The following is a 20,692-nucleotide window of genomic DNA, read 5'->3' on the forward strand; positions in this document are numbered from 1 at the left end:
TAGCTTTCTGCACAGCACCTGGGTTAACGATCACAGCAGGTACCAAGTATCTACTTACTAAATGCAAACAAGATTTTCTTCCAGGCAACACAGCAGGCAAGTACCTTTTTTGGAAAGTGGAAAGCAGAGTCTGCTTCATTTTTGGATTCTCAACGTGTCTCAAAACATCACCACCAGTGATTAGTCAAAGCGTTTTGTGGGCTAGGGGCTTTTCCGGGCATGTCTGCAGGGTTGCAGTCACCCAAGGAATTCCAACCCCATCGCCCCTGCCCACAGACGTTTGAAGGTACTAAGGAACGGGAAGGCGTCATGTAACGAACAGAGCTGAACACAGTAACCGGGGGCGTTTGTGCTCACAGAATACTACGAGCAGAAGCTATTTTCCATTTTCTGTGCAGAAGTTTAGTTCTTTTGTTTTAGCACAGAGGTAGGAATCCACTTCACTCTCTCCTCTTCACTTCTCTACCCTCTGGGGGAAATGCTGTTTAGATTGGCCTACAAAAACGCAACTCTAGCTGCTAACCTCAGAAAGGGGATCCTTCTGACCACATATTGTCATTGCCTCCCACTGCTTCTTACACATCTTTGTAACAAACCCACCAAGCCCACAATGGCAAGGTCAGGTTCTTAACTCCGGGATCGTGGGAACGGTTGAGAAGATGCTCCCCTGCAGTTAACGCCAGATGGAACGGTTTAAGAGGAGGGGAGAGGGAAGGGGGAAAGAGAGACATTAAACCTCACTGGTGGTTTCCTTTCAGCACTTCCCTGTGACTCAAGATTTGGGACTGAGAAACAGAGATGTTACACACATCCTCAGAGAACGAGGGTTCACGGCTACTGAGCTGATCGTAAGAAAGTTAACCTCAAGTCCACCTGAAGCTACAATGCATTTCTGTGCAGGCAACCTGGGATCTGCTGAAGAGTCCTAAAACCCCCAGCTTTCAAGAGCTTACCTCCAGCACCTCTTTCTTCCTCTCACGGACAATGTGTTTTTCATCCCCCTGCCAAGGTTTTCTGTTTTTGGGCAGCCAACATAGCAAAATGAAACAGGGGCATTTAAGACCTAAAGCGCTTCCTAAACTGTGAGCCAGTCTGGTATAGTGGCTAAACTACAAGACTAGGATCTAAAAGGCCCAGGTTCAAATCTCCACTCTGCCACAGAAGCTCGTTGGGAGGCTTGGGGCCAGTCACACACTCTCAGCCTAACCTACCTCACAGGGTAGTTGTGAGCATAAAATTGAGGAGAGCAGAAATAAGGCTGCAAGTCCCCATGGGGAGAAAGGCAGGGTATAAGTTAAGTAAAATAAAAATAAAAAATAGCTCTTACGATTGTATGCACAGTAGTAACACACGGAACCTGTGAATGCCCACACTCACCCAGTTCACAGAAGATTCTTACTCGCTAAACTAAGAGGCTCCAATTGGTGCAAAATGCTGCAGCTCGACTATTATCAGGAGTGAGCAGGAGCTTGAACATCACTCCCACCGTACAGTCAATCCACTGGGTACCTATCAGTTACCGTGCTTTCAAGGTATTGGTTATTACATACAAAGCTCTTCACAGCCTTGGTCCGGCATACCTCCCTCCCTATGTCCCTCCACAGCAGCTTCACTCTTCTGAACAGGGTCTCTGGCAGGTGCCAGCCTGTATATGGGTGAAATCAACAGCAGCCCGTATAGGCTCTCTCTGTGGTGGCCCCTACCCTGTGGAACAGCCTGCCTGAGGAGGTCAGGAGAGCCCCCACAATCCTGGCTTTCTGCAAACAATGCAAACCCGAATTATTCAGAAAGGACTTTTCCTCAGCTAAGAGGATAGTATTGTAGGAAAAGGGTCCCAGATGTTTCGCTAATGAGTTAGGAACCATAGATTTCACCATTATGTTGCCTTACATATTATCTGTTGCTTTAAATATGTACTCCTATATACTACCTGTGCTTCATGTTTAATGTAAGTCCTAGAATTGATTATGTTCTGATTCAGCAATTCTTCAACCCCATATTGGATCCTTGCTAATACTGTGTCTTTGTAAACTTGTATTCATTTACCCTATGACATTGTTTATGGAATTGTTCTTGACACTGTATGGAAATGCCTGCCCTTGTCCTTGCCACTGATTGTACTAATCTCACACTATGTAATCCGCCTTCAGTCTCAGTGAGAAAGGGGGAATATAAATTACGTACATACATACATACATACATGGCTTTTTTTCAGCTGGAACACGGTGGAACGGAGTTCCGGCACCTCTTGAAAATGGTCACATGGCTGGTGGCCCCGCCCCGATCTCCAGACAGAGGGGAGCTTAGATTGCCCTCCGCATGATGCCGTGTGGAGGGCAATCTAAACTCCCCTCTGTCTGGAGACCAGGGGGCGGGGCCACCAGCCATGTGACCATTTTCACCAAGGGCGATCTAAACTTTAAAAAACTCTCCCCTTGTTCCAGCTGACCCAAAGTGACGTCATTGTGCGGTCCTGAGTTCCACCACCTCTTTTCCCAGAAAAAAAAAGCCCTGCATACAGGTGATCAGACAAATGGTTATCAACATGACTGGGCTTGCCTGGGGGCAGAAGCTGGACTTCACACCTCACCACCCCACAGAAACCTACACATGCATCCATGTATCCCAGCCTCTCGCCTTTAACCAAGACAGTTCCTTGTGCCTCAGTCCTCCACACAGTCCTTCACAATGAAGCTAACTGCATGGCTTCACATCCCAAAGCGGCCTGCTGGCCGAGCCAAGATCTTCCAGGCTTCAGGAGGACTTCAACATGTGGGCAGTTGCCTACCACATCACTCCAGGAGAGGATTCCTGTGGAAGAATGGAGAGGGGAGAGGGAAGCTCTAAATGAACTTTTTATTACAATTCCAGCCTCTTATGATCTCCTAATCCTGGAGGGGCTGGAAGTTACTCTGAGGCTTTGCCAAGGTAAAGCTCCTTTATTAGGTCTCCAGCAAAGATGCTCCGCTTTCCTCAATTTCTCCTCTTGGGCATCAGTTCTGCTATATTAGAGCAGCCCAGAACGCGTGCGCACAAACACAAACACAGTTCTAGTCTGCAAGTCTCCATTTCTTCTCATGTATCTGAAGACACTACTATAATTCACAGGTTATTGGCTTTAAATTCACCTTCACGTATACAAAAGAGTAATCAGCGGCAACATGGCTGTTCAGCGGGGCAGCAATACAAAAGACAAAACAGAATTTTAACTATCAGAACAAGTTAGTTTGGCAAGGGAATACAAAAGCTTCCAAATGACCCAGCACTCTTGAGGAGACAGAATGGGAACATTCCAGAGACCGTAGGAAAAGGTTTGACAAATCACCACGGTGCCTAGAAAAGCCACTGTGGAGCCTTATATTTTCAGTAATAATTTTATTGTACTGTTTCAGCAATTCTCAGTGTAAGTACAAAGGCTGTGCATTAAAAGATGTTGTGTGACATTAAAATAAATGTGCATGAAATTCTTATCGTTGCTTGTTTACATGTGGACTTAAAATTGACACCTTCCTGTAATGGTGGGTGAATTCATTAAGCAGTTGCTTTCTATGCTGGCTCCAAGATTCAATGGAATTTATCAAAGCAATAATGGAATCACAAGAAACTACAGAGAAGCTAGGCTAGGGTGAGAGATGAGCTTATTGTGATGGTGATGCCAACCAGGCTTACTCCTATTTTTATTTATATACTACAACACATTTGTCATAGCTTTAATAAAATTACAAAAAATGTTGAAGAGATTAGAACTGGGTTTTGTGGCAGCAATCATTTTAAAATATGGTCATGTTAAAAAACGTGGTGGTTGAAAAATGAGTCTGGCTTCTAAACTTTTGGACCGGCTCCTAGATCCAAAGAAAATTTGTCAAGTCCCGCTTTAGGACCTGGACTGGATGCAAGTCACATTGGAACGAAGATCTGTTCATGCGCTGTTGCATTCTTCCGGAGACAAAAACTCATCTCTCGCCAGAAAAGAGCAGTAAGGTGACAAACAACGACCTGACTGCAATGAAAGCGATCTTCCCTTTCAGCGAGAGAGAGGGGTGGCTTGTACAGAAACAGCACAAATTCAGCACAGGAATAACAATGCAGTTTTCTGAAGAACCTATCCCAAGGAATCATCTGGCAGCCCAGCAGACGCCTCTGGGAAGGCCACAGGCACAGCATGAAGATGCTAGCCTCTCTCTTGCTTGGCCCCCGCATTTGGTACTAAGATACGCTGTCTCTAAAAGGAGAGGTTGTATCTTAGTTCGCAGCTGGAGATAACACTTATGTGCCACTGATTTGTCCCTTTTTGTTTGAGAACTATGTAACAGGGCCAGTGGATCTTCTTGGAGCAGCAAATGCCATCTCAACTACACATCTATATGAAGAAGTCTTTCCTTTCCATTTTCTAAAACCTGGGGGGAAACAAAGCAAAGCTTCTTCTCACACAAATGCAGACTCGTAATTCCACAATGGCAAGCAGAGCCTCTCTTCTCGATCTGTAAGCTCTCCCCTCTCAGCAGCATGGATTCAAGTTCTACCCTATGCACTAAAAGAACCAGACATGCACATGGGAGATACGCATGTCCTCCAGAATCAACAACACCTTCCGCCATGATATTTATCTTCAGGATCCCAGAAGGGATGCTTATTTGTGTGTCCTGTCATTAGCTGTCACCTGGCTGCTTCCCCCTCCCCACAAGGGACTTTACTCCACAAAAAAGTATTCATATTCATCGTCCAGGAGAAAGACCTGAGAAGCTCCAAAGGGCAAACTGCAGCTTTTTTTCCAAGTGCCCTTTATAAATATATTTGGCTCACTACAGTTTCGCCCAGGGCACTTCTGTCCGGCTCCTCTCTGGACAAGATCACAGATGCAGCTAAAGCTACGTTGCCAATGTTCCGCAACCGCCCTCACCCAATCACCAGGGACAAGGAAGAGTTTTCTCCTGGCAGCTGCTTCCGAAGGCAGAGGCATTCGCTGCAGTGTGCCTTTAAGAGGCTATTCACTCTAGGCCTTTTCTTCAAGCCTTTCCCTGCCACAAAACAAACCCAGCTGTCTTGGGGGTCCCGTTCTGCTTCCCTTTCCATCCCAACAGAGCTCCATGAAGAGAAGATTAAAAGAAAGGGGAAAGCACAGCACTGTTAGAAAAAGCACCACTCGTGATATCTGCTATAAAAAGAGCTTTACAAAGCCACTGGAGCTTCAGTCTAACCATATTTACTCAGAAGTGAGTCACACTGAAGTTAATGGAGACTATTCCCAAGTAACTGGGCGCAGGATTGCAGGCCTGAACATATGAAACTGCCTTGTACCACGTCAGCATAGTTTAACCTGAGGAACAGTGGACCCCAGGGTCTTACCCACAAGCTGTTCCACGCCCTGCTACTAGAGACACCATTACCCGGAGATGACAGGGCACCAACCTGGGAATCTGGCATGTGCTCTCCCAACTAAACAGGCAGCCGCCGCCACCACACACATATTTGGAAAACATGGACTAGACATGCACTCTTTCCACCAAAAATGAGCTACTCTTTGCCACAGAGTTCCTTCTTCTTGGGAAACTTGTCAGTTCTCTTCCCTTTTGTAATAAATTCTTACAAACGGGTAATGTACCAGCCCTTTTCACAGCAAATACAGTGTTTATAACAAGCTCAAATATTGTACAGTATGGGATAAACTAAACTCCAAATGGAAAGAAGTTACGATCAGACCAAATTTCTTTCCATTTCAGAAAAGAAATTTCCAATGTTACACAAGTCACATGTTTACTGACAAAAACCAAAAGGGCAAACCAGTCAAAGTTACAAAATCAATCATAACGCAAAAGTAAAATTCATTCTATGTGGGCGTCAAGTTAGTTAAGGGTGAAACTCACAAGCACTGAAGACAGCCATTTTAATTACTTTATGTGTAAAGAACTGTTTTTCCTTTTATTAACACAATATGGGTAAGGTCTGGGAATCATCGTCTTGTCACAGACAACATTGGGATGGGATTGCAGGTAAAGGTAAAAGTTGGCTACCAAGCTCAGCCACAATTTGTGGGTGCCTGGATATCGCAAAGAGAAGACTGAAGGCACAAATTGGGATGCCTTCAGAGCTGCAGTCTATCCTAACCACCCCCAGCGGTCTACCCTGCTCTTTCTCCAAGGAACTCAGACCAGCAGGCACGGTTCTCCCCTCTTCTGCTTTGACCTCATAATAATTCTGTCGGGTAAGTGAGGTGGGAAGGGGAGGAAGCTAATCCAGTGAACTTCATAGGTAAGTCTGAAGACTGACCCTGGGTCTGCCCTACACCACACTGCCTCCTGATGATGTCTCAGTTTACAATCTGCTACGCTGTTATATCCCGCATGAAATTGTGTGTTTTACAGTGGTTGTGAAAACCAATTTGTATAGTTCACAGACTGCATTACGGGATTCGACTTTTCATACCCATTTTTGGCAACTGTTACACTAGAGGCAAATAAACTTTAATACAGAAGGTGCCAAAGTTGCAAACTTCCCTCCCCACCCAAAGATAATCATTGTCCATTAAGAGCGATGTCAGAAAATTAAACTCATGAACACACACACACTCACAAAACTTTGGTTTAGGCCAAAGTTTCACCTAGTCCAGTATCCTATTTTGACAGCCACCAACCAGTAGCTCAAGGAAACTCACAATTATTAAGAAACAATCCCCTCCTCTGAAATCTGAGGTTTCATTTAGCCAACATGGTTAACAGCTGTTGTCAAATCTTCTTAAATTTGTCTAGTCCCATTTAAAAGTTAGTTGTTATTACTACTTCCTGGAGCAATGTTCACTGTGTGGTGATGGAGGACTTCCCTTTGTCCTCAATCAACCACACAAACATCATTGAATGACTCCAAATTCTCGTATTATGGAAGAGAAAGTTCTCTAGCATCAGGCTTAATTTTATAAACTTTTATCATGTCTGCTTTTGTTGCCAACATGCTTGAAAGCAATGAATTAGTTTCAATGGAAAAATAGCAGCTTTTTATACATGCTTTTAAGTGGTGCTATTTTAGCAAGGCTTACCTAATTGGACTTTTTAGCCAGGGGCACTTCTCAAACATCAGTAATTTTTGAAAAGCAGAATATTAGCATTTTATTAAGCAGCTGTGCCCTTGGAATGTATCAAAGCTGAAGGTCGGGGGGGGGGAGCCAGATGACCAAGTAATTTGGCAGATTAAAAAGGCAGGAAAAAATATCACTTTGCCTATTAGGACACAGCCATGCTCTGCCTCCAACAACAAATGTCCTAATTCTATACAAAGGAAGTTAAAATCTGTACTTAGAACAAGAAATACAAAAATGTCACGCAGTCTGCAAAAGGCAGGATATTTTAGCAGCCATTAAGGAAAGCAGGAAGGAAGTAGCAGCAATATGCCAGCTAGTGCAGGGCACAGAAGAAGCAGAATACATTAAGAACTAAGCAGATGCCCGGGGAGGGGGGGCGGGGGGGGCATGATTCAGCTTCCTGAGGACTTACTACGGTTTTATCCAGCCCTTCCCCAAGGAACTTTAAAACAGTGTACGTGGTTCTTCCTGCCCCTGCTCTATTCTCACCATTATCCCACGGAGGCAGGTTAGGCTGAGAGAGAGAACAGAGGTCCATGTTCACACGGCAAGCTTCATCACTGGGGGGGGGGGGGTTTGAACCCATGTCTCCGCAGTCTCCATCCTATACAGCACCCAGAAGGCCACACTTGCTCCTCGATCTCAGCTGCCATCTTAGAACAAGCAAGTTTTGTAAAACTACATGCTCACCCATAAATTGACAAGAGCAACCAAAACCTCAGTTGCCAGAAGGGTGTGTGGCTCAAAATGGGGGGAGGGTCTCCCACAGAGATTCCTGTGCCCCTCCCCATGCTTAGGCACACAAGAAAAATACCATTTAAGTACAAACGCAATTATGAAATGGAAGGGTAGTGCAGGTAGCGGATACATGTGGAGCAGCGGTCGAGAGGCGTAGCCTTAAGCAGGGCTTTTTTTCTGGGAAAAGAGGTGGTGGGACTCAGTGGTGGAACTCAAGACCGCACAATGACGTCACCTTGGGTCAGCTGGAACAAGGGGGCAGTTTTTTAAAGTTTAGATCGCCCTTGGCGAAAATGGTCACATGGCCGGTGGCCCCGCCCCCGGGTCTCCAGACAGAGGGGAGTTTAGATTGCGGAGGGCAGTCTAAACTCCCCTCTGTCTGGAGATCAGGGGGCGGGGCCACCGGCCATGCGACCATTTTTAAGAGGTGCTGGAACTCCGTTCCACCACATTCCTGCTGAAAAAAAGCCTTAAGTCACTAACTGTTACCATCTGCTCTAAGCAGAATTCTGGCTGTCCCTAGAAGGTTGAAATCTCCCCCTGTATCAGAATCTGCAGAAGCACAACTGCAAAGGCCCATGAACAAGAGAAGCAAAGCAGCTGAGTTTTATTTTGCAGTCCCCCTTCTATCCATGCCTCACTAAAGCAAGAACTCCACACCCATCCAAAACAGACGACTTTTCACAGCATCATAGTTTGGTTTGTAGCACAGCTGAAAATATGGATTCCTTCCTCCACCTCCATTAGCTTCATGACCGAGAAAGCTAATATTCCCCTCGGGATTGGCAGAATTATGGTTCCCATCTTCAGACATACTTGCAGCCATCAAAATAAGGTCGCCAACGTTAGCTAGTGAGTTCATTTTGCTCCCTGAAGCAGCTTCATGTCCAGAGCTTCAAACACCTGCATTGATACACCCCCCTAAAAAAAAAAAATCCTCTTATGTGCAGTGTAAAATGTGTGCTAAATATATTGAGACCCATACAATGAGGGGCTTTTGGACAGGGACTGCTCACACCAGAAATGCATACACGCACATCAGAGCCTTCTCTTTCATTCCGGACCTTACGCCTTCTCAATTCCCGGCACAGCCATCTTCTCTCAACTAAATTTCAAGCTCTCATCACTACAGGTAATCATTTCCACCACCCACTCCCATTACTGAAATTGTGAAGGAGGATGAAATTATGAAGTAAAGCCCATCCAGGTGCCTGCTAATCTTGATAAGAGAAAGGGAAAATAAGACTACCTGCACAGACAGCAAGGGCCTCCAAGTGATCAAGGAGAGAAGCTTTCGTAAATTAGGAATAAGTAAGAGCCACGGCCTTAGCCATGGATGGCACATGTGGGCAGGCAGGTGAGTAACATTCCTGCACTTACGTGCAAGGCAGGCCCCAGGGACTTCAGCTGCCATAACACCAACTCCCTCCTCACACCCATCTGTATGACTGAAACCACCAACAGAAACTGTCAGGCAGCTGCTCTGCATTAGCTGCTTCTACACACAATCCCTTGCATGCACAGTGCCTCGGCGCAACCTAATCTGCCCACAAAAAATGAATCATTTGTGTGCAGTTTTAGTCTTCTCAACTGACATGGAACAGCAAGCCATTCCATGCGAAGGAATCCTTTTGAAATCTGAATACAATCCAGAAGTGGAACCTGGGTATTCCTTCCCACCACCACCACCCCAACCAACACAGTAAACATCCTCTGGGTTTCTTGTTTGCATGTGGGATAGATTCCAACCTGCAAACACCAGCAATGTTGACTTTTAAGAACACAATGGAGAAGCAAACCTTGTGCCTCTTTCCCTATTGGCCTAGAATCATACAGGTCTACCTCTGGGGCACGCCTCTGCCACTGGCATGCAAGCAAGCAAAACAGAATAGGCTGAAACAATGCATGTTTCTGGGAAGCTACCAAGGAGGTTATCTCAAAATTCTTTACTACTCCACCCTCCCGAGCATACAGTACTTTGAGCTGTGTCAGAAGTTTAGCACAGTGATTCACAGGCCTTTGGGATCACACGGTTTTAAACTCCAAACATGAAGGGCCGCCCAAATCATGGTTCTGCACTGAGGAGCCTCACATTCCCTCTGCTCAAGAGTCAGTGTTCTTACACAGATTGGAAATGGAGCACAGTGAGACACCAAAAGCAGCAAGGAAGGTGAGGGGGCGTGGGAAGCAGTAAAGAGACAGGGAAGAAGCCTGTACACAAAGTCCCCAGCTCTCTCCAGCAAGCCGGGAGGGAAACTGCTTTTCGGGAGCTGCACGCTGGAGGCTCTCTTCTTGACACAAGGGTAGCTTAGGCAAATCTCCTGACTGCCTGACAGCTCCCTGCCCAATATCTGTGCCCACAACCCCATCTGGGGTGTTGCTTTTCTCGAGTTCCATGAAGAGCAGGGCCTGCATTTCCAGCACCCAACGCCTGCAGGAAGCAGCAACAGCAGAGCACGAAAGGTGCAGACACTGGTCCTCCAGATACCCGAAATAGAAAGTATGGACCAACGCAAAAAATTAAAGCAGGGAAAGTCAGGTAACCTTTCAGGAGATCAGTTTCAACCTCAGTAGCACCATCAGCTTTTTTTATTACTACTATTTTAAAAAAGCAGGACAGCGGACACCTAAGAGAACTATCGGGGAGGTTTTATTTACGCTGCCTTTTGGTTACTCACAGGCAGCTTCTAAGCTGCAAAGAGGAAGTATGGCTTAGTGAGCCAGCCTACCATGTTAGCTGCAGACCAAGAACTGTGACACTGCCTAACAAAATGAAAGACGTTTCAGAGGACCCTGGGAGGTTCCGAGTTCTGTTACAAGCGCCTGAACAGAAGTACTTTATTTGAACCACAGCCTACAGGCAACGCTGGGGGCTCAGCCTTGGGAACAGGTGAATGACACCGTCTCTCTGGGTGCACCCCTCCCTCATCACTGAACAACATCTTCAGCAGCCTGCACACATCGGACTACAGGCCAGGGAAAGCACAGAGTGCAGGACTTCCAGGCAAACTCGCAAGCTCTGGGAATTTGGAGATTTTTGTGTGACTTCTTTCCACAAACCGATTCTAATAAAATTAATGTCTTATTCCCACCCTATAGCCTGCACTATGGTTGAGCTGCAGTTCAAGTTGATGTGGAAATCAGTTTGGGTAGTGGTTAAGAGGAGCAGGACTCTAATCTGGAGGGCTGGGGCTGATTCCCCACTCCCCGTCTTGAAGCCATCTTGGTCAACCTTCGGTCAGTCACAGCTTCTCAAAGCTCTCTCAGCCACACCCACCTCACAAGGTGATAATAATACACTTTGTAAACCACTCTGAGTGGGCATTAAGTTGTCCTGAAAGGTGGTGTATATAAATCAAATGTTATTTTATTGTTGTTGTTGTTATGATTCATTCATTCCCCTGGTCATAGATGCAGAGGAGTTAGCCATGTTAGTCTGCAGTAGCAAAATCAAAAAGAGTCCAGTAGCACCTTTAAGACTAACCAATTTTATTGTAGCATAAGCTTTCGAGAATCAAGTTCTCTTTGTCCCATGCATCTGACGAAGAGAACTCGATTCTCGAAAGCTTATGCTACAATAAAATTGGTTAGTCTTAAAGGTGCTACTGGACTCTTTTTGATTCATTCCCCTGTAACTCAGTCCCTCCACCTACCATTCTGTATCAGGTTAAAGAAAATCCACACTATTACCTCCCCAGCTCCAAAGCACATCTACAAAGAGACAGAACCCTCAGATGTCAACTTACAGGCAGCAGCCTAAAGACAGCGATCCCCTGGGGCTACAGCTCTTAGCACCTTTAATTAAACTACAAATACCTACAGCCTTGTAAATAATTCCCTCAAAGTCACAAGCCTACCCAAACTAACCAGCCCATTTGCTCTCACTCCCTTATTTGCGGCCTATAAGCAGAGCAGCCATGGTAAGCCTTCTGCGGAAGTCTGGAGGCAATCTTTACTTTGCTGCCAGCAAGTGGCTATTTGCCACATAAGGTTACTGCACTGCCTCACCACAAAAGCCATTTTCAATGATGGTAGCAAGCCTCCTCAAGAGGAGGAACACATACTTTGAGCCCCACCTCCAAATGGAGAGAAGGCAAGAGAAGCCCAAAGGCGGAGTTCACGGGCATCCCAAGAAGAGAAACGATCTCAGCGGAAAAGGGGCACGGAGCAGGCAGATCGCTGTCAAAGTATAAGAACCTAGAAAATCCTAAGAACTAAGACCTGCTTTATGTAAAACTCCTTGGCTAGTAACCTGTGGCAATTAAGAGTGTTACGAGTGATCTGGTAGGGAAGCTTTTTTTAAAAAGAAGAGTATTTCCCCTCTCCTAGCACACAATCTGTGCGGCACAAACTAAAAGATGAGTAATTTTGTCTAGATACAGATACAGCTTCCCTTGCCACACAGTCTCTTCATTTTCCTCACCTGTTTTTGAGATGTGTCACCTGCATCACAGACAAGATCTAAAGGAATGGCATGTCCGAGCCCACTATTCCAGCAATGGACAGATTACAGACAGACAGAGAAGGGGGCTTCTAAAATATCTCAACACTTCCACTAGCGACCACTCAGTCCTACAAAAGGAGACTACCCTCACACACCAAAAACCACCAACTTTCATGACAGACTTACTGAGCAATTGTCTCAGACTCGGAGGGCCCTGCAGTCCTTTAGGCATAGCCTAACAAGAGGGTCCCTTAATTTGTCCTCCTGCTTCTTGAAAGAGAGGCCACTTGCCTGCCTTCAATGACATTTTAAGAGGAACTATGTTGATTAGGAATCTAAGTGTAAAGTTGCTTCATTTCATACGGCACACAGAAATACAGAGGGCAGGCCTCTGCGTGATGCTCCACATAGCCACCCCTCTAAAACCAAGAGAAAGCGAGAGCACGTGTGCCTGCAGAGGTTTTCATGCCCTGTACTGAGTTTCCCCAAGAGAAAGCAGCAATTACAAGTTTAAAGCAAGACCAAAGTCACAAATCAACATGTTTAAAAAAAAAAAAACCATTCCTACCACCTGGAGCTTCCACATCTTCCTCCATTTTATCTTCACCTTGTGAAGTTAGGCAGAGTGACTGACTCAAGATCACATGGCGGGGCTGAGGGCTGAGTGAGAAACCAATCCCAGGTCTACCAGCTGACCACTTCAGCCAACAGAAGATGCCTCTAACTTCTGCAGCAAACAATCTGGCATCAAAAACACTCCCTAGCACTCCCCCCCCCCCGCCAGGTCTATGAGAGGGGTTGAGAAGCTGGAGAACTATCCTACTGGTCCCTTATTTTGTTCCGCTCCACTGTCCCTGAGACCTGTTGGTTTTATTGTTTTATGATTTTAACTGTTATTTATTGTAAACTGTGGTTTTATGATGTTGTGACCTGCCCTGAGCCCACCTGTGAGGAGGGTAGAATATAAATCCAACAAATAAAATAAAGAAGAACATTTTGGAAATTACAAGTCTATTCTTGGTATTTGGAGGAAATGTGTCACTGCCCAGTGGGCTCCTGACAGAAGGCCAGCAGGCAAATCAGCGCTCCTGCACTAAAGCGGCTTTCAAGAAGCATCACCTGAAATTCCTCACTTCACGGGGGCCCTCAAGTTATTCTCAGAGGACCCCCGACAAGGTGGAAGAGGGCAAAGACCGCTTCCAAGCACCGAGGCCAAGGAGTCTAGTTCTTAACCACAGGTCTTTGCACGCCGTGTCAGTTCAGGGCTACCACCCACTTTCCTGGAGTTCTTTAGTTTCTCTTACCAATTTTGGAGATGTACACAAGCTTTAACTCTGAACACCACAATTATTCTTGTGGTTAGCTAAAGAAACCATGGGTCTTCACTGCAGATTGCTGGGTAGATCAAATGCCTGCTTCACTGTGTTAGTCACTAAGGGGGGGGGGGCTGAGGCTCAGCTAGGCAGGCAGATGGTCCCAGACTCAACTCCCAGCATCTCCACCGGAAGGCTCTCAGGCAGCAGGTGTAAGGAAACCTCCTTTCTTCACCTGCCACTAGTCACAACAAACAATACTGAGTCCAATGGTCTGGTTCAGTATAAATCAGCTTATTTTATCTAATAGAAGCAAGGTACAAGGCCCACGTTGCCATTTTACATTGGGCTTCCTTCTTACCCCACCTTGGAGACTTTCTGCTATATGGAGAATGCTGCTATTGGCTGGGAACCTGGCCCCATCTCCACCTGGAGACCTGCCCTGTTCCAACTGCAGGAGCACAGTGTAATGAACAAAGGCGGGCACTGCTTCCACACTGGCCAAATCCACACAATCGTAACAGCTCATGTCCACTTTGGGAAGACCCCCCTCCAATCCCAAGCAGTACTTAATGATTAACCCAGCCCTGACAGCCCCCTTTCAGTCTCCATGTGCGGGAGAGTGGGGCTGTTCCTTCTTTCCCAAGGCAGGTGGCATAGGGTAATGAGAATGGCCCTGCTGCATCAGGCCTCACATTTCACTGCCGGCAGTAGCAAGCCTCTACAAAGTTCACAAGCACAGCAAGAAGACCACATGGCCAGTCCCCAACCTCAGTTACTCCGAAGTATGCTGCCTCTAGGCATACAGATTTCATTTCAACTGAGCCTTCAGCTAGCAAGAGACTTAGGCTGCAATCCTAAGAACCCTCATCAGCATGTAATATTACTACTCCAGGTGCTCTCCAGTCCAGTGCCATTCAAGGAGACTCCCAAACTGGCAAGGCAAAGTAGAGGCAGCAGAAAAGGCTCCACAGAGCACGTCAGTTCGATACCCAACAGATGACTGCCTGCAGACGAAGCAGCGATGACAATAATATTAAGAGGAACTCATTTATTTATGTTATTTCTAGCAAGGCCAGATCTAGGGGGAGCAGGGGGGTCACTTACCCCTGGCACCGACAAAGAAAGGGCGCTGGTGGGGAGTGCGCACTGTGGAGCTGGTGGCGGCAGCGCTGGCGGCTGAGCAGGAGGGCTGGGAGGCCGCCTATGTGCTGCCCCGCTACCTGCCACACCGATGGCCACGCCTGGCCCGCAGCTGCTGTGCCCGGCCGGGAGCGTGCGCTAGTGGCGGCAGCACAGGGCAACTGAGTGGGAGGGCTGGAAGGCCGCCAGCGCACTACCCTGGCTGTCTGCCGCGTCAATGGGGTGGCCAGCTTGCAGCTGCTGGCCGGGAGCGCACGGAATCGTGGGTGCGCTCCCAGGGACAGCGTGCCCTGCCTGATGACATCACTTTTAGGAAGTGACATCATCGCGCAGTCCGGGTGCACGTGCACACATCCAAGTGGTGGCAGGGGCACCAACAGCCCCTGGAGCTGCCCCTGGGTGCCGGCGATCCTCACTATGGTACTGATTTCTAGTCCACCTTTCACACTGAGATTCAAGGCAATTACACAGTGTGAGTTAGTACAGTCAATTTCAAAGACATTTTAATAAACAATGTAATTTGGTCTACAAATGCAGATTTGCAAAGATTTAGACCAGCAGAAATCCAATACAGTTGAAGAAATGCCGAAACAGAGCGAAGCTGTTCTAAGACCCATACAGTAAACAACACAGAACCACCCCAGTAGGACCGTACCAAAAGCAACAGGGAGCACATGGCAGCTCACAGTGGTCCCTGGTCCCTCTCTCTCTACCAGTGCATCCCTCTGAGACTACACCCTTACAGTATATTCCTCCTGTCTGAGCAAAAAAGCCTCCTTGAATAATTCAGTCTTGCACCATTTGCAGAAAGCCAAGAATGGGAGCTTTCCTGGACGGTGGCTTTCACACCCATTTTTCTCCTCAAAATTCTAATTTCTGAAGTCAGATTAGAGACTTCACACACACACACACACACACACACACACACACACACACACAAATTAATTTCAGAATAGGAAGGCGTAAACCAAGACCATGCACCCACAGCAGACCTGGTCCCCTGTGTCCCAGTCTGAGTTACTGCTCCTGGCATGACTCCTCTTTGGAAGGAGACAAACATTGATCCAAGAACAGCAGAGGCACAACGGCATTTGAGAAAAGGCAACCCTGCTGCATCTCTGCGCTGCGTTTGATTTGGTTCAACTTGAACACGCCAAATACAAAAACCACGACGGAATTACTCGGACACCTGAAAGCAGCCACAGACTGGACGAGCAGCTCCCTCAGAGCCATGTCCCACACAGAGGCACGACAGCAACATCTTTGAGGACCACAGAAGGCCAAGTATTCAGGTTCTTGGAGCATGCTATTTAAGATTCACTGTTTGCTGTTTTGCACACTCAACACTTTACGAGCCATGTAGGCTCGTGTCACTCGTGTCAATCCCTACACCGACAATCAGCAGTCTGGAGATTCTCACAGGATCTCGGTCCGTGGCACAGACCCAAAGAAGGACGGTAGCGCAAGATGCCAGTGCCAGCCGGAGCCTCTTCCTTGAAGCACCTCCTCACTCCACTTCTGGTTTCGCTGCTAAGTCAGCTGGGGGGGGGGAGGAAAGGGCAGCCCAGATGCCGCCTTCACCTCCTCCAAAAGGAATCATTTCTACGGCAAGTACAGTATCAAGTACTCTAAAAATAGACAAGCGTTACATTATACTGTATGCTTAAGTTTTACTGCCAGGCGACAAACACCGTAATACTCCTACTAGACTAGCATACCAACCAACTGCATGTCGTGCCTATGACTTGCCACACTTGATGGGGAGGTGGGAGGAATTAACAAGGACTCTGGGAGAATACTGCAGAACAAGCACCCAAGAGACTGTTATACACAGAGCAATAAGGTAACCTGAAGTTTGCAGCAGCGTTCACCACCTACTAAGCCCTTAATAAAAAGATACCAATCTACTCAAATCACTCTGGGGAAAAAGAGTAACCAATCTGAGCCTGAGTTAATTGACACTTCCTTCGCCCAATTAACTTCTCATTCATGTGCCTTTCTCAGAATGCCAGATGAAGAAAGACTAACCAGAGGGCATAAAAGGGAAATTAAGATGAATAGGCCTTTATCAGAAAAACAAGCTTGGTTTAAGGAGGCAGAGCAACCTTTTCTCCCCTTTTCCTGGGTGGATGGAGATTTCAGAAGATAGCTGCATGCTACAGACAGCAATTTTCAAAAAATTCAAGTGTTAGGGAGGCCCATTCTCATAATTATGCAAACAAGCTTGCGTCCAAGACAGCAAGTATCATCCTGAAATTCTAGAACATAGCAGAGTTGCACACTCAGCACAGACATTAAGACATGGCTTTAATCCAATGACCAGTTCCTTTTAACAATGTCATTTTTCACACACATGCAGTGTGAAAAATGCTTTACAATCGGTGCATCTCTCAAAGAATCTCAGCAGTCTTGCCTGCACCAAAAGACCACAAACTCAAGTAAACATAACTCTGGTTGAGGCTATGTGCCTGAAAATATACTTTTGTCTCTGTTAAATATACGTCATAGAAAGCTGGCATTTGTAGATGTTCCCAACTACTGCTGGAACCCACATCACTCAAGTGTGCAAAAGAGCTCCCATCACGCTCCATATAAGATGTTACTACACACCAGAGCGCAGTCCATTACTGGGAAAGAAACTACATGTCCCTCACTTAAACTGTTAGATGCAAAAGCATTTTCACACACTTTCTGCCCTCTAAGTGTATCAATTAACAACTTCCTAGCTAGTGAGAATGCAATTATTTTTGGCATGACTCACGCCTCGACATTTGAGGCAGAGTAGAATACATGTCCAGCTTTCCAATAATCAGGACAAGCATCAGGTATTCAGCTAAACTGTTCCGGATGTCTCCCCATTAGAAGGAATTTACAGAATGAGAGATAGATTAAGGAATAAAGGTATTAATACACAGACGGGGCCTCCGTTAAGATAAATCTGAAAAACAACATGATGGGGAAGCCTACATTGTTAAGAAAACAGGGAAAAGCGGGTTAAACTACTGCTCAAGAATCAATTGGGTATAGACAAACGGGAAAAATTCTCATAAATATAACCCCACTCGTTCAGAAGGAAAGGGACATACTTCAGTGGCGCAGCACACATTATGGCCCCAGTCTCAATGCCTCGCATCTCCATTGTAAAGGAACTCAGAACTGGGAAAGGCTTAAGATACTGGACAACTGCTGCCAGGTGGAGTAGAAAGTATTGGACTGCATGGGTGACTGGCCTGACTCAAAGGCCATTTCATGTGTTCACATGGAAAGGTGCAGTACATAGCTCTGTTCACGGCTCTCTCATTTCCACAATGACAGGCTTACAGTTCAACACTTGCCCAAGGCAAGGATTTCATTCTGGGTGAGTAACTTGAGAAATTCACCACTCAAATTGCACCATGCCTTGTAAGTCTGTGTTGCTGAATTAGCAAGATACCTGGCCCAGTCCACAAACACAATTTAAACCTTACCACCTCAGATTTCTAGCTGATTTAAGAGTACAGGTTCACTCACAACCACAGCCCACTCCAAAAATAGGGAAGTTCTACCCACTAATTGTGCACCAAAAAATGTAGTCACTAACCCTAGCATAAGGTCCTCCCAGCTTTCACTAAACAAACCTCAGAGAAACAAATGGCTCTTTATTTCACCATACATGTATCTTTTACCAAAATCCCACCAGCAGAATCCAGCTGAGAATATATGTATGAAGGATGAATAGCTTTCAGCAAGACCGCACTTTCACTTTCTACAACTACACACAGTTCAGTCCCCAGCCCTCCCCACAGCAATCTCCTGGCACAGTCCACGAACCTTGGGCTCTTCGCCTCACCCTCCTGCTGGAACGTTTAAACACAAACAGCCCATAGCAATCTGCAAGTGTCCAGGGCTCAAAACTCCCCTGGCCCACCAAGAACGATCTTCTTCAGATAACAACAGGAGTCTTGCAACACACTAAAAACAGTATGTTTTTATCCTAGCATGGGTTTTTGTGGCAGGCAGCCTAATTCTCATCTGAAACTGTTGCTTCGTCCATTTCACATAACTGTCCCTCCTACCATTGCTATCCCAGGAGTTTAGTTTTAGGTGGGTAGCTGTGTTGGTCTGCAGTAGCAGGATCTGAGTCCAGTGGCACCTTAAAGACCAACAAGATTTTCAGGTTGTAAACTTCTGGGGGGTCAACACTCCCTTCTTCAGAAATCTAGTTGGTCTTTCAGGAGTTTGAAGAAGGGAGCTCTGACTCTCAAAAGATTATGCCCAGAAAATCTTGTTGGTCTCTAAGGTGCCACTGGACTCAAATCCTGCTGTTCCCACCCCAGCAACTCATAAAATCCTTCATCTGCTCCCTTCCCCTCATACTACCACCCATTCCCCACTTGCTCACCCCAGCTCAACATTGAGGAATTCCCCAGCACTCTGGGAAGAGGACCCTTGTCTTCCTGAAAGCAAGATGCAACCCTTCGCTTACACACACCATTGTTACCCCATAACCACCTCCCCACCACAAGGACAAGGCTTTCCCTGTTGCCAGCCATTCCCTCTCTCTGCATTACCCCCTTCCTCTACCCATCCCAGAACTGAACACAAGGGGAAAAGGGGGGGGAGGGGTTTCCCTCCATAGAGCCTCCACCTCGAAAAACAACATTGAAAGGGGGGGAACAAGGAGACAGCCCATCGCCACACTGCCCTCTCCTATTCTCACCTGGGGTTGCCAGCTACAGGTTGGGAAATTCCTAGAGATTTGGGGGCGGAGCCTAACTAGGGCGGGGCTTGGGGAAGGACCACAGAGGGTTAAAAGGCCACAAAGCCCCCCTTCCATTTTCTCCAGGGGAACTGACCTCTGTGGCCTGGAGATCGATGATAATTCCGGGAGATCTCCAGGTCCTACCTGGAGATTGGCAAATCCCCTCTAACGGCCCCTGCTCGACCCCCCCCCCCAGTCCAAGAGTGCCCCCTCCCCACTGAGGCAGCCCCCCTCCCTCCCTAGAGGCGGGGCTTCCCCTGACAGCCGCCCCTCACCATGTTGGCTGGGCGGGCCTGGGCTCCCTCGGGCGGCAGAGGCGGCGGCGCTCGGTCCCTCCGTCCGGCCTCTCTCAGCTCTGAGCCAGGCCGCAGCCTCTTCTCTTTCCTCTCCTTCCTCCTCCTCTTCTTCCTCCTCCTTTTTTTCCACTTCCGCCGTTGTCAAGCAGTTGAACATCCGGGTCACAGCTGCGCAGGCGCAGTCCTGGCCCCGCCCCTCCCCCCGCCGTGCGCCTCGCCGGCGCCTCAGCCAATCAGCGTGCGGCTCGCTGGCCATCGCCAAGTATGGAGCGGGCGGTGCGCGAGAGAGAGGGGAAGGGGGAGGGACTGGAAGAAACCATTCTCTGGAGGGTGGGGGAGAATCGCAGAGAAATGGAATGGCTAGAAAGGGAGAGACCATTCCATGAAATAGGGGAGGAGGAAAGCAGAAAAAGCAGAGGGGAACTTTGCTGTGATGTGACTGGTTCGTTAATGCTTATATCTGAATATATAATACAGAGAGGAGCTATTATTATTATTATTATTATTATTATTATTATTATTATGCATTTCTCACTGAGACACAAGGTGGATTACACAGTGCAAGTGAAATATTTATGTATTTATTCATTTATTTAGATCACTTATACTCCGCCTTTCTCACTGAGACTCAGGGCGGTTTATACCATGGGAGATTAGTACAGTCAATATCAAGAACATTTCCATAAACAATGTCATGGATAAATGCCATCAGGGCGGTATTATTCCTAAGGCTGATGGCCAAAGCCTAGGGGCCCCGCAGGGACTAGGGGGGCCGTCAATTTTTTTTTCTGAGGCACACCTCCACATAAATTACAATTAATTGATTCTCTTATATAACCTCTATGAATAAGATAATTAACTGCTTCCTTATTGAAGTAAAACAAATTGTCTCTTATATTAAAAGTTATCCATAAATTATATATTTTAATAAATAATAAAAAATAT

General features: G+C 46.8%; 1 protein-coding gene across 2 annotated transcripts in view; it reads right to left on the reverse strand.

Annotated features, from left to right (window-relative positions):
- The window catches only part of CAPZB (capping actin protein of muscle Z-line subunit beta), a 58,783-nt gene extending 38,888 nt beyond the window's left edge, over positions 1–19,895 (reverse strand). The window contains exon 1 of one of the 2 annotated variants that reach the window (XM_055001328.1): positions 19,727–19,895. In XM_055001328.1, the coding sequence (XP_054857303.1) occupies positions 19,727–19,729 (3 nt within the window). In that variant the 5' untranslated portion in view covers positions 19,730–19,895. The remainder of the gene's footprint in view (positions 1–19,726) is intronic. The other variant, XM_055001329.1, reaches the window with a different exon arrangement.
- Positions 19,896–20,692: the final 797 nt, after the last annotated feature.

This window comes from Eublepharis macularius, chromosome 17, assembly GCF_028583425.1.
Source record: "Eublepharis macularius isolate TG4126 chromosome 17, MPM_Emac_v1.0, whole genome shotgun sequence".
Lineage (NCBI taxonomy): Eukaryota > Metazoa > Chordata > Lepidosauria > Squamata > Eublepharidae > Eublepharis > Eublepharis macularius.